Source organism: Oculina patagonica, chromosome 14, assembly GCF_052425735.1.
Source record: "Oculina patagonica isolate OP01 chromosome 14, crgOcupat, whole genome shotgun sequence".
NCBI classification, from domain to species: domain Eukaryota; kingdom Metazoa; phylum Cnidaria; class Anthozoa; order Scleractinia; family Oculinidae; genus Oculina; species Oculina patagonica.
In genome coordinates this window covers 9078124-9092926 of record NC_135771.1, presented here as the reverse complement: position 1 = coordinate 9092926, position 14803 = coordinate 9078124, and the positions used below count along the sequence as shown (strand labels likewise).

At 38.4% G+C, this 14803-nt stretch overlaps 2 protein-coding genes across 3 annotated transcripts in view; both read right to left on the bottom strand.

The window, feature by feature from the left end:
• Nucleotides 1-7033: 7033 nt before the first annotated feature.
• The window catches only part of LOC144639170 (uncharacterized), a 95060-nt gene continuing 87290 nt past the window's right edge, over nt 7034-14803 (bottom strand). The window contains exon 2 of one of the 2 annotated variants that reach the window (XM_078498437.1): nt 7034-8694. In XM_078498437.1, the coding sequence (XP_078354563.1) occupies nt 7172-8680 (1509 nt within the window). In that variant the 5' untranslated portion in view covers nt 8681-8694 and the 3' untranslated portion in view covers nt 7034-7171. Of the gene's footprint in view, nt 8987-14803 lie in introns of those variants that run through there. The other variant, XM_078498436.1, reaches the window with a different exon arrangement.
• Nucleotides 8787-14803, bottom strand: part of LOC144639111 (cytolytic toxin-alpha-like) — an 8365-nt gene continuing 2348 nt past the window's right edge. The window contains exons 2-3 of the mRNA XM_078498362.1: nt 8898-10785; nt 8787-8832 (exon numbers count right to left, since the gene is read on the bottom strand). Coding sequence (XP_078354488.1) covers nt 8787-8832; nt 8898-10342 — 1491 coding nt within the window. The 5' untranslated portion in view covers nt 10343-10785. The remainder of the gene's footprint in view (nt 8833-8897; nt 10786-14803) is intronic.

The following is a 14803-nucleotide window of genomic DNA, read 5'->3' as shown; positions in this document are numbered from 1 at the left end:
ATTTTTGTAAATGAAAAAGGTAACGTCATTGATGTCACGCAGTGTTTTTTTTTTTTAGCAAACTAGATGGTTTGCTGGTTTCTGACTATGAATGGGGGTGTGATCTTGCGGTATATTTTTTGAGCCTGACTCCGCCGTAAAACTTTTTTTTTTATTTAGCAAGAACTGTGTCGATTTTCATTTCTGAACAATTGGTCGTCAAGTCGTTTGTCACAAAGAGTAGAATGTTTGTACAGCATGTTTTGGAATTATTTTAGATTTGGTTAGTAAGACGCTTCTGAAGACCTGAGCAAAACATTGGGAATGTACAGTATTAATAGGAACTTGAATGGAATTTTTCACAAGTTGGATAAAGGTATCAACTGAAAAAAATGGAATTCAAAATGAGAACTTGGATTTTGTTGTAATTAAATTTTATCGCGGATTGGATGCATAATATCACGGCTTTGAAAGTCTTCAAATAATTAGAAAGGTTCCTTTCTTCCTTTTGATCTTATTGTTATTTTCATGTATTGATTATTCGAAAGTGGTTTTCGTTGATACGAAAAAAAAAAACGGGTTTTCACTGAATTGCTTGAAGTATTTTTAGACGTGATAATATTGGCTTAATCAAATTACATTGTGCACGAAATATTTGTTATTCTTTTGTCTTGAAACTTTGAGGAAATTGAAATTTTTGTTTGACAGTAGTGTATGAAAGGCATTTTATAGAACTGAATAAAAAATTAGAAACTTTGATAAAGGTTATTTCAAAGATTTATTTTGCCTGATTTTGAAGGGTTTCAGGAGTTTTAAAGAGTGCTGGTAAACGGCTGTATGTTGTTTGTGATTACGGATCTTATTTAGTTTCGAACGCTCTAATTTTTGAAAGGTTAAAACAGGTTAAAACCGGGCGGTTTCATGAGTTTTTTGGGTAGAAAGGTACGGTGGTGGTCAAAAAAAAATGTTTAGAAAGGAATGACTGTAGTAGCACGTAAGTCGGAGGTTTGCGTGAGTCACGGGGTATAGTATGCGTGAGCTGGATTTCCGGCGTCACAACGGCATGTTTTGTTTACTGAAAGATACACTCGACGTTAAGTTAGCTTAGTCGGCTTGGGAAACTATTTTAAAAATGAATGTTGTAATAGTTAATTAATAGTAATCTAGAATTAACCCACTCTCGATTGGAGTCTGTTCTGGATTCGCGCTACCTTTTCGCCGCGAAGGAATTTTGTAAAATTTCGCTAGTAGAAAGAGGTACTGTAAGAACAGTATCAATAACTCAAAAGGAGGAACTTCTTTGTAGCTCTGAATTAAGACGTATGATAAAATTTTAGAATAAGAAACTTTCTATATATGGTTTTCATATTGTTTTTGTCAATTTCCTTTTGTGGCAGATTTTTTGAGAATCAGCTTTTCTTTCGTGTGATGACAGACACAGGACAGAACGAGAGGTGGATGAGAAAGATGCCGAAGATGAATATATAGGCACCGAAAAACGACAAGAACCGTCAAGGACTTATCTTTAGAGGGCGGGGAGTTTTGGCATACTGTATTTTGAGGACTGGACTGGACTAGTAAAACGCGGACTAGTAAAACGCGGAATTGTAAAACGCGGACTAGTATAACGCGGACTAGTAAAACGCGGACTTGTAAAACGCGGACTAGTAAAACGCGGACTCAGGTAAAACGCGGACTTGTAAAAGGCGGACTAGTAAAACGCGGACTAGTAAAACGCGGACTTGTAAAACGCGGACTTGTAAAACGAGGGCTTGTTAAGCACGGACTTGTAGAGCGCGGACTTGTAAAACAAGCGCTTGTAAATCGGATAAAACTAAACGGTTTAGCGAGCGAAACAATTTGTGTTTGAAGCTCTTGTGTGTTTCTTCGACGGCATATTTCTAGCTTTTTTGAGCACTCTATGGTCTGTTTTAGCGTGGAGATGTTTTTGCAGTATAGCACATGTTCGTTCTGCAAACCCCTACTAAAACAACGGGATTGATGCTATGAGTTGTGTGCATATGTTTCTTTCTTTCCACTACTTGACGTCTGTTAAGTGCAGTCGTTTTTATTGCTCGCACGAGGTAGAACGGGGCCCGTCCAGAAATCAACAGTCAATCGTAAATAAAGGTGACGGGCCTACACGACTCCTACGTTCGTGACATTAGAATATTTGCCGTTAAATGTTTAAATTCGGTCTTTCGACCTTATTTGCTTCTGACTTCTTTCTGAGGGTACTGTTTTAATTTGGGGGCAGTATGTGGTAAATAAAGGTGACGGGCCTACACGACTCCTACGTTCGTGACATTAGAACATTTGCCGTTATATGTTCAAATTCGGTCTTTCGACCTTATTTGCTTCTGACTTCTTTCTGAGGTTACTGTTTTTTTGAGACATTATGTATTGAAGAGAGCCGTAAGATGATTGTGGCCAAGGAATTCGAAGTGTCTAGAGGCGTTTTACAAGTCCGCGTTTTACTAGTCCGCGTTTTACTAGTCCAGTCCAGTCTACAAGTTAAAGACACATCAAGACCACCCCACTGTGAATTGCCATAGCACAGACAAAATTATAGTCAATATCTTATGTGTTTTTAAGAAAATTACATAAGAACCAAGGCATGTCTTGTCTTGCCTTACATTGACATGCAATAATTTGGAAATACTAAGCTCGTAACAGTTTAAGACAGAATCCATCAGGAATTTGAGTAACATTAATTTTAGTTACGCAAAAATTGAGCACCAGAATAATTTAAATCCTTGTGTTCTTTCATACCTTGTTAAAGGCTTGACATGTGATAACACCAACATAACACCAACAACAGTTCTTTATCAGTGGGGATTGAAGAAAAAAATGGAAACATCATCACACAGTTGACCCCCATGCAAAAACACTCCAGGATGTCACGGGGCTGTTTGGTGTCCGTCTGCCAATTTCTTACTTCAAATTCCAATGTTAAATTTACATTAAATTTTCAATATTTCTTAGTTGTCTAAATTTTACTAATTCTTTTAAAAAAACTATCACCTGCCAAACATCCCCAAAAATCACTCAAAAAATTACAAAATACCGCAATACATAGATACATGGGATGAGTGAAGTTTCCTTGGATTCCTTGAAACACCAACAAGATATTTCCGTTTAAGGTGGCTGATAATGGGTTTCAGTATTTCCCAGTCCTTATACTTTGGTTCAGGACTAAAAGCCTTCATCAATTGCTATTACAGTAATGGTATGAAACAAATGTTCAATCATTCATCAACAAGTTGTGATCATTTTCTTGACAATAGTAGTTCCCCGGTAAACAGTTGTAGTACTGTCCCATCAAAGTGCAATGCCTGGAAAATACCGAAAAGCACACGACCTTCAGGTGAAACCGCACCTTACAGTATTACCAATACACTGCACTTTGCTAAGTCTTAAAACTTTACATTGTCTATTCGTCTACTTCAATCGTTTATTTGTATTGTGTGAGATACATTTATAAATTGAAACCATCATGTCTTTAAGTAATAATGCAATCTCGACAACGTTCTAGATATTATATTATGCACACTAATACAGCTCATGCAAGCCCTGTGACTTACACAAACACAGTCGGACTGAGTGCTTAACTTAAGTAACTGCTTCGTGGTTTCTGCTGTACTGAACCCTGCCTTTCAAGGCAAAGCGCCCGATTTTAAGCTTCTCAAGCTTCTCAATGTTCTTGTTTGATAAAGAACTCGAAAAAGAGAAGAAAAAAGAGAAAGAGCTAGACTTGTTGTTCTACAGATATCTACGATGAATCAAATCTAACCGATCATCACCTAACAGCCTGAGGCTGTGGTGTGATTTTTGCTAGGATATCAGAAACTACACAAACTTCTAGTAATGATGAACAAAATTCTTAGATGCTTTATATTGCCACAAGTCTTTATGTTGCAATAAACCCTTTCTTGTATTTATTATCCTTCGCTTCACAGACTTGAACTACAATGGCTATTATTGCTTGAAATTCATGAAACAATTGGTTTAATCACCGACCGGCTAAAATACTCGACAAGGTGACAACGTAGTTACTATTGTAGCTCCCTAGGGTTAAGACTCTTGTTTTAACTATTTCTTCTAGTGTTATCTGTTTTTCCATTACTTTTCTTGACAGCAGTTGCTTGAGTTTAATGTAGCGGAAATACTGATGTTTTAGAGACAACTAAACAGAGGGTTCCTATAATTGTTTTTGTAAACTATTATGTCTTTTCAGGTTTACGTTCTTACAGCTTTCATACTATTTAGCGACTGTATTAAAAATGCACTTTTTCTGTTCCAGCTCCTCAAGACACTAGCGGACTGTTAATTATCTTTGCTGTAATCCTCAGCTGAGAGATCACAAAAAATTTAACTACATGGCAATCACTTTCACAGCATTCTCCGTTCAAAGCCCATCCTACCAGATCTGCAACGCGTGTTGGTCTCGCCATCTATCTAACAAAAAACAAGCAAACAAACAAATATCATGGGTACCTGAAGTAACGAAATTAACTCTTTGCAAGAAAGTTTTTTGTCTTTCCAGAATAATGCAAAATCTGGACCAACATGCCCATCAAATAAATGGAAACTGAGTTCCGTCGACAATGAAATATATATACCGCTTTTTCCAGATAAATTTCAGGTAAATGCAAAAATTCTTGTGGGTTCTCGTTGTTCTAAGGAGATGCCGATTGAGATCGACGTTTATATTAAAATGAATTAATAGGTTTCTCGTAATTATCCAGATCAATTCAGTTTGTTATAGATCGACACCAGAACTATATCCTTTTAGACTCGTGTTGTAACGAAAACGGGCTGAAAAGTATCGCGACATGACCAGGCAACGAAGTTGTGCTGGCTCATGCAGAGTTGCAGTTTTAAATACTGGATTTTCTATCGAGTTCTATCTGTCATGACTGAGGCTTATCCATATAAGTATCTACAAACTATATCAGTTCACCTACCTGGGAAACTTCCACACACAGGGCCTGCATCTGCGGCGAAGGATGACAGCATATGATCCCATGGCCAACACGTGAGGTACCTTTCCAAAGTACAAAAAGTCACAACTCCGATGGACTACTACCGGTGAGTAACTACGTGTGTCTCCTCACATGCAGGATTCACGAAAGTTGTATAACTTTAAACCAAGGCGGGTAAACATCAGCTGGAAACTCCATGTAAACTTTCGAAGCGGCACTTGAAGACAAGCAAGCTGAATAGATCCTCCATCGTCACCTCCAAATTCGACATCAGTGCTGGTGATCCCAACTGGATGATTTTCTTCTGAAAATTAACTGGTCATCTGCTTAGTTCCTGAAGCTTCGAAGTTGTAACGGGTACGGTCTATGTTCCCAAACTGTCAGTGCACCACTTACAGCCAGCAGATAATATAATAATAGATCTCAATACAGCTGAATTATTAATGTAAGGCGTCAACGCCATGATCAGCGAACTATAGAGTGGTCCACTAATTTAGAAACTAGTCTAGATTTTCCTCTTTTTGAAATATTTGTCACCCCTCTTTTACCTAAACTGTGATCTTATAGTTACTCGAACTAACTGAAGTGAACAAAACGTGTAATTTATCGTAAAACACAGCGCAATAATATCGGGAGGGCGACAGCCTCTTAGTAACTTATCTTAAGTGTTCCTATGAAGTTCTTGTATTTCTAAAAATGTGCTAATATATTAAACTTTAGCGGGATTTTATTTGTGAGGTGCACAGGCACACTTTGTCATTGAATCGCTACAAAAGTAAAGATGTACGTTGCCTTGTTAGCGAGTCTTTCTACTTCTACTGTAAAACTAAAATTAATCGAGTTAAAGCCATTGCAGCAAAGACTAACAGTTACGAAACACGGTAGAATAAATGTGTAGGGCAACAACCTTAGTATCTAATCATACCAAAAAACATATGATATATGAGGTCGACTACGACAAATTATTGCTAAATTTTTTCGTATCCATCGCTCCTCTACCTTTAAGTTTATTTATAAATAGACTGAAATATGAAGTCTTAGAACACAGTCTAACAATACTTACAATAGGGTATACGTAGCCCCCATTAATGAACTGTAAAGTGCTGCATGCTTATTATTTACTTCGATAAACAGCTACAGTGACATACTGGTATTACTGACATGCACTGGCATTGTTTTAATCCAGCGTTATGTACCTCGTCTTAATGAAATCTTTGAACGGTGCAATAATACTTGAACAGTGGCAGCCACAGTTAGTATCTTATGTGTTTTGATGACAACAAAAGTTGCCATTTTATAAAAAGTTGTAGCCATTAGTAGTAGAAACAGCATCTCAAAACATTACGAGATGATCTTTTACGGCGATAGCCGTAGTAACTTTAACGGTATTGCTACTAATTTATTTTATTATCTACCAATCTGATAATATATACCTCCAATCGTAGTAATAGAATAGTAAAATCTTACAACACAACAGAATAATACCTGTCGGTTGGCAGCCACACGGTAACTGATAAAACAGCCTAAGTTGTTCTTTTTCTGGAGGCATTATCCCCCGCACTTCTACTATAACTGCAACTACTAGAAGTACACTCTAGACTACAAATTTACACCTTAAATGCAGTAGAATTACAGGCAGTTATAGACAATAGCTTCAGTAACTAATTCAGTTTTATTTCGGTAAACAATGATAATAAAAGTTGTCCTTTGTTCTTAATATTATTGTATATACGTTTACTGTACCACAATTGTGATCCTCAGTGGCTGGAGAAATCTAAACGTTAAAGTGATGCTTTTACTTGTAGCAAGTTGTCTCATCTCTGAAGCTCTTTCAATGTTTAAGTTCTTTTTTACGAAAAACTAAAAACTAAACTAAGTTATTTTTTTAGGCTATTATGTGTTGCCCTAATCATTAAGACAGACAATCTGAATTGCCATGTTCACAATATACAGTGTAATTTCCACCGACTTTAGTCTAGCACTAATTGTATAGTACTTTGTCAAAGTTAGAGATGTTAAAGACGCACTAAAATCAATTTCAATTGCTTGAATAGAAATAAATAACCGTTTATATACAAAATCTTGATACTGTACACTAAAAGGAAAGGATAGTCATTGCTTGTTGGCTATGTCTATGGCTATGTAATTCACAACAAGTCCGAGGCTCCGCTCTTCCATTGCAGACTGCGCATGTTGTGTTTTTTTTTTCATTGCATGGTGCATCCTTGATCAAAAAGTTTGAAAGGTTTCTTTTGCTGATCTTTTGAAGTACTCCTTCTTTCTTCCATTGGTATAAGCTCGTCTAACAACTTTGGAATTTCGTCTTTGCTTTTAATCTTGTTAAACAATTTGGCTTTCTTTTTTACCTCTTCAAAGGCTTTTACGCGATCCAGATATCCTGGTCGGCATTCTCTTTTTTCGGTCTCGATCAGCAGCTCAATGTACTGCACTTCTGTGAGAGGATTGGGTCTTAACGCAATTTCATCCAGGCGGCGAAGACTCTCCCGAACCTTGTACATGTCGGATAAGACCTTGATTCTCAAATCATGAAGACACCTTTCCAGCTCGCCTAGCATATTCTGTACCTTGGACTTGCCTGAAACTGCCAGGTTATATTTCATTTTTAAATCCTGGGATGTTCTCTTCTCATTGACTGTGGTATATTCTATAAAGTAGGGGACATTCTTGTGGCTATCCCATGGACATTTTCCAGTGCATACTTCGCAGTTCCCATCTGCACCCATAGCAACGCATCCTTTCTTTGCACTATCATCAGCAATCTTGCAATCTTTGTGACAAGTATAGTTGCACTTTAAGCAATGCGTAGTGTGCCTTCCGGTGCCTGTGAGGTCAGTTTGTTCCACCTTCATGACGGGGACGACATACTCAAACTCCTTGTTCTGTTCGATATCTGCTTCATGCCGCTCAAGAACGCGCTTCTCTTGTCGCTTTTCTTCAATTTTTGCTAGTCCCCATTTTATTTGCGGGTTCAGGCCTTCAATGAGGGTCTCCAACTGTTCTCGTTCTTTCAAGACTTCATTTGTGAGCTGAAGGCTAACGCTTTTTGTTGCGCTGAACTTGGCGAAGAATTCTTTGAATGACTGGTGTCCCATCTGCCAAAACATTTCGTCAAAGCTACTTTTTGCATTGTCAGCGAAGAGTGCCGAATTGTTGAATTTAAAAAAGCTGTCATAGGATATCTGAGCCTTCTCGATTGCTTCTAAAACTGGAGGTCTCTTGACATCTGCAAAGGTAATCATCATGAAGAAGTTGTTTTCCACATCTTTTCCAAATATGGAAAGAATGGAATCGAAGATGTACTTCTGTGTCGGGGTCAGCCGTGGGAGGGAAGACTGAGTAACAAATCCAATGCCGTCGAGATGATCAATACCATTGGGTGGTTTGAGAGAAAAAAATTCTTTGAATTGGCTGGTGATAAAGACGTCTCTCGACAATCCTTCAATGTCGCCAAACCCGGGAGTGTCAACTATTGTAAATATGTAAGGGATGGCAGACCCCTCCATCGGATGGATAGTGTAGGCAGTAATTTCTCTTGTCACACTATTAGCTTGGGAACTGACCTCCTCGGTGACTATTTTGAATCGAAATTCATCTTTCCATTCAACTCCCATGATGTAGTTGACCATGCCATTGATAAGAGTGCTCTTACCAGCTCCAGTGGCGCCCACTACCAAAAGAACTTTTTCTTTTCGCATCTCTCCTTCCTGGTCTTGTTCGACATTCAGGCATTTTTTGAGAATCTTTTTTCCGTCCAACCTCATAGTTTCATCCATAGGGGGTTTGTAGATAGAAACAAATTCGTCATTGCTCTTTTTGATGTTTTCTGATTTTTGATGCACTCGCTCGGCTAAGCGACGAGGAGAAGATACATCTTGTTTTTTCTCATCTCGAGTATAGTTGGTTGGAAGTAACCCATCATTTTGGAGGCTGGCCTGCTCGTTAGATGGAACGTTGTGGAACGTGGATAAACACGTTTCTCCTTCGTAACGAAGAGTTTCCTTGGGATAACTGTTTCCACAGAAACTATCTTCCTTAATTAGGGCCTTTTGTGAAGATTGAGATCGATATTCTGACTCGGGCACTCCTTGTGGTCGCTGACTGAGATGAAACGTTACAGATGGTGTCGCGCTGGTGCTGAGTTTTTGGTTGTGCTCTGAATTTTCACGCTGCATTTGCGTTGTTTCCTCTGGTTCGGAGTCTCTTTCAGCGGTCTCGCCAGAATTCACGGATGCCGCAGTACCGCAAACGGACTTGCTGTTTTGGTTGAATGTCTTCGCCAACCCAGCATTATCAACGATCGTCGATTGTTGCGAAGGAATTGTATCTGGCTCAAATTCTGTGGGCTTCCCATCTTGAAACATCTGTATAACTGCAATCCTACCAGCTTTGCTGTCATTACAGATGTTGGTGATTAAAAATTTGATGTTGCCGTCATCAGTGGTCTTGCCTAGGCTACTGAAGATTCTGGCTTGGGTCTTGAAGTCATTTATCAAGGCTTTATCTTTACACCAGGTGCTTTCATCAGGAGGCTCATGATTCCACTTGCCGGTGTGAAGGTAGCTATACATCTCATGTAGGTGATTGTCTTCGAAGTCATCGATCGTAAAAGAAAAGCACACAACTTTGTCGTACTCTAAGGAGTTGATGATACTTTCAAGTTCGTCTGGGTCGAAAACAAATTGGATTTCTTTGAAATAATCCAAGTACATAGACAACAGATTAACCTCTTGCTCAGTTTTTTCAACCCAAGATGACAGGTAAGCTTGGCGAAATGGCGTTTCAGCTGTTCCCTCCAACAGTTTCACGAGCTCGTCCTCTTCTGCATCACCCCTTCTGACTCTGCATAGTAAACGTGCGAGATCCTTTTTTAGGTTTTTAATGTAATGGGAAATCATTTCTTTAAACTTGCAAAGCTTTTTTTGGACGCTTGAGAAATTGGAAAACGCCTTTGTCTTGGTTAGAACAGTCACTCGGGTACTTAAATCTGAAAAGTCTCCGATAATGCTCTGTACTTTGGAGATAGTACCAAGGTTAACTTCATTTAAACAAATTGCAGCTTCAATATCCAAACTGCTCAGTGGCTGGAGGAATGCTTTTAATGGAATCACAGGTTCGTGGTTCTTTTTCTGTTCGCCAATGTTCTTCATGGCTTCTTCGAAACTAATGGAGCTTCCTGATAGTGGAGTGTCACCATATAGTGTGCATGTAAGCTTCTTGGCTTCGTCCTTGTCAATTTCTGGTATTTCATTAAAGCTCGGCAAACAAGATATAAGCAACTTCATATCACTACTCACATTAGCATGACTCTCGTTTCGCCTAACTTCCCGATCAAAAAACGAATAAAGTGCTAGAGCCATATAATATTCCAGACACAAAGTGTGTGGCGCTTTTTTCCTCGTCTCCAATTTCGAGAGGAACTCTTCGCAAAAGGTCAAGATCGAGCTCTTCAAATTTAGAGATTCGCTCCCATTTCAGTGTGACTCTAGCCTGTTGCTTTGCAGTTACTCTGTCTTCAAAGAAATTGACATATTTGGGTACATCGACCAGTCCAGATAAAAGACTCATTTTGAAATTGGCATCAGCTCCTGCCATTTCCATTTTTGCATCCAAAGTGTCATTTGGGAAGACTTCAAACTGAGACTGCGCCGAAGGATGAGAGACCAAGGCGTTGTTGAGAATGTCCCCATCCCACAGCGTTCTTTCCGGAACAAGGCAATCATTGCTGCAGTCGTATAACATTCCAAGCTGGAATGGCTTTCCTAGACAAGGTATTTCCAGAATCTCATTTCCACTCATTTCGCTATGGAGAGAAAACATTTTACTTGAGGAAATTCTACAGATAAATACTCGGTAAATGTAATTCAAAGCAACAATAATTACGAAACCCAACGTTTTAGATTGAATTTACGCATAGCCGGTTGTTGAATAAAGGACTGGTACAAGGGTATTATGCCCCATTCCTTTTGTTTTGAAGACTTCGCTAAATTTGTGATACTTTTTAAATTATTACTTTCCATGAAAGCTCTTGCAACAATTTCTACGGTGCATTTAATGAAAAACTTCTAAGACTATGTCTTCGAAACTGAAATATTTATTTTTTCAGGTGGGGTGCTGCCCCTTTTACTTCCGATGAAAAACATATGTAGTAATTATATGCCAATTATTTTTTCACTTAATAAAAAAATTCACGAATTTGGACATTTTTAGACCAATTAAATGTGCACGAATTACAGTAAATCTACGTCACTTAGATATTGTTGTTTAGATAACAGATAGGTGAATTCTTTCTTGAAATAAGCTAAGGGTCATGTCTTGCTTTTAATAATGGTATGTGCGAGTTATTTATACGTTCTTTATTGTTGCAAATATATCCAGTGTGCATGTGGACTGTAAAATGGCAAAATGACACAGACGTGTGCTCTAAAAATAAGCATAAAGCAATGCATTTTCTCATCAAAAAGCGACGTATTCAAGTTTAATTTGCACTACTTTTAATGAGACAATCAAATATGGTATAAACAAATGTTTTACCATGATTTGGTGCAGCTGCAGTTATATCTCAGGTACCGAAAAACTTCTCTCGGGGTCAGAAACATCTAAATTAAAATGTGGAGGTGTAAAATCGTTAATTAAATTAAAACCACATGTTTGTGGCTATGTATCTCACCGAGGGTAAATATATCCTCCGGACATGCTTGCCGAAGGAATGAACGAAAACTTCAGCTTCCAACAAGGATACCAAGGACAAAAAACTAAATGGATCAATCTAAAGTAACATGCAATAACTTGTCTGAAATGGTTAGAGAGGTACTAGAAGAAACCTTTCAAGAGGTCCGTTTTGTGATGGTGAAGGATAAAAGGGCGTGCAAGCAACTGGCACAAAAGAAAGTGAGTAGCTAAAGATGCAAACAGCAAACTATCTGCGTATGTATTTCAGGAGGCAGCGTGGCCGAGTGGTGAAGAACTCTGATATTGTAATCTGGAAGCCCAGATGGAGTTAAAATCTCTATCCTGTCACTAGCGCTAGCTGGATCTGTTTTCCAGTTTGGTAGTTATCAAGTTGTCACTCAAGCCCTCAGATAGTACATTTGTTCATGTAGTTTGGCTTAATTCAAATTTCGGCTTTGTGTTTTCGTAATTACTTCTGCTCATACGGGAATATTAATGATCATCTTCTACCCGTTGTGATCCTTTGTGAAAATACCCAACCTTACAATACAATACGTCAATTTGCTTCGGTGGTAGATTCATCTCCTAAACTTAAGAAATTATCACTTAGATACCTTGGTAACAGTCTAAATCTTTTGGTTTAATTAAATTATTTTCATTTAGGCCTAGCTAGTTCGTTGTATTGTTGCTCAACATTATAATTTCAAATTCCTTAAAAGAAAGTTAAAATTGCTTCACACATTTGATACATTTAAACTGAAAGCCTTTGTACATGCATGTTTTGATATACTCAGTTGTTAGCACAAGCACGTTTTTTGTACTTTCAACAAACCGAGCTATGCTGTTGATATACCTTATTACATGAAATTTTGGCGACACTTTAATTTAGCGATATTAGCGATTTTTCAAAAAATCGCTAAATTAAAATGCACTAAAATTAAGTGTCGCTAAATTTAAATCATCGCTAAATTAACCCTAGCCAGACCGGGGGGGGGGGGGGGGCGGAAAGTGCCCGCACCGACTTTGAACGCCTATAACTTTTTTAATATTCAACCAAACGCTGCCAAACTTTGAGACTTTATCTAAAATTTATCTGGGAATAATTTGGTAGGGTAGGTTGTTGTGTCAGGAACTTGACGTCACCATGGCAACGGCATTTTGACAGGCATGTTTTCTCAAATTTGTAATTTTCCTGTTTCTATTAATGAAAAACAACTTTAAAGCAATTATTTTCATCTGTTTACGGGTTTTAAGCACATTTTTATTGGTTTTGAGTATTTTCCAGTAATTTTGGGCGGTTTTCTGACGTTTTGAAAAAATTCGAAATCCAAGATGGCGGATCCAAGATGGCGGCTGTTTTGACATTATGATGTCATTGTCACGTGATGTGACGTCATTATCCCACGTGGCATATAGCAAAAGATAGATTTTGGGACATACTATATATGCTGTAAGTTTCATTGTGATTGCTTAAATATTCTGGAAGTTACGGAGTGGGGGGGGGGGGGGGGGGGCGGAAAAGACCAAAAAAAGCCCGGTCTGAATAGGGTTAAAGTGAGTATAATATGAAATTCCGACATCCGTTTCACACGATCAAGCTATTTTACGGTCGATTATGACGTGTATCGGATGTCTCCGTGTATACATTTCAGTTATCTGGTCATTTCAACTTTACAACTGAAATGGACTCTTCGAATTCGCTTGAAAAGAAAAAGTTTCAGCTTGTGAAATCGCTAAAATTAAGTGACTTATGTTGCAAAATTTACGAAAAATCGCTAAATTAAAGTGTCGCTAAATACGTATTTTTCAAAATCGCTAAATTAACGTGACGCCAAAACTTCATGTAATAAGGTAAACGAGTCGAATCAACTAGCCAGTGAACAACGCATGCAGGTTCTTTCACTTTCATAGTAATATGTCTGATGTAACAAAGTATGGCGTGTTTCTTCAACGCTCACACACTGACTAGAAGCTTTGTCCAGAAATCCACAAAACAGCAAATGCGCATGCTTGATTATCCAGCCAACTAACGCTAGTTCTGATTGCCACGGGCGCCACGACAGGGATGGAAAGCAAAACGAACATCAGTTAACCAATTCAAAAGATTAGAACTTCTCATAATAGTGCCATAATGTTGCAGCTTCCTCCAGAGATTGTCTAATTAGCGTGGGTCGTGGGTCGTGGGTCGTGGGTCGTGGGTCGTGCGTGTATAAGCCGAGTTACCAGCTATATCTGGATTTTAAATTTTCCGAAAAATGTGTGACGCTTAACAAGGCCGAAAATTTGAACTCAAAGACCTCGGATGGAGGTGTTACAATATACGTTGCATTGAGACTACCGCTAGAACTTCCCCTCTCCTTCCCCTTTGAACGCCGGCCACGCAGTTAGCCACGCAGGCTACTAGTTCGCAGAAAAACTGAAAAATCTTAAACAAACAAGAACACCCTTAAAACGATTGCATCGACAAGGACAAGTCCCTTCAGTTTGGCTGATAAGCCGATCAGCTACTTCTATTTCTGCCATTTTATCTGTGTAAAATCGGATTTTAATCAGGGACCAGTGTGTGGATCAGTGGCAAACTATTTCCACTGGGTTTCTTGTTTCTTGGTTTCGCAGGATATATGCACAAATAATATGAACATTTTTATTTTAAAATAACGGTCTAAAATATAACTTTAGTCAGTTCAACAAAATGAAACGTTCATTTCGCTACAGTGCTTGACATTGCAAGTTTTGATTTCCCTTTAATCTCTTTAAACGCAACCTTCGATAGAGCATCTGCAGCCTCAAGCTTCAATTGATAACGTAAGGTCAAATCTCGACGCACCCTCACCGCATTCAAACGTCTTTATAGGCAGCTTTTCTTCCTATTTCGGGGAATTTCGTTCATATCTGATGTGTTAGTATGAGCAAAAATAGCTGCTGAGTGTAAATAAACATATTTCCACAATTTTTAATTGTACAACATACAACAGTGTACAACAACTACTGCTCGCGAATCCTTGACACCTTTCGTTTGACATCTGTCACTCATTTTAACTTTGACCTAAAACACGTCACGATAACTTAGTCACGCGAGAGTCACGCTTTCCTGAACATTCCCGTTTTCCCAGGTATAAGAGTGTTTTTACTTTTTAATGTTTTACATC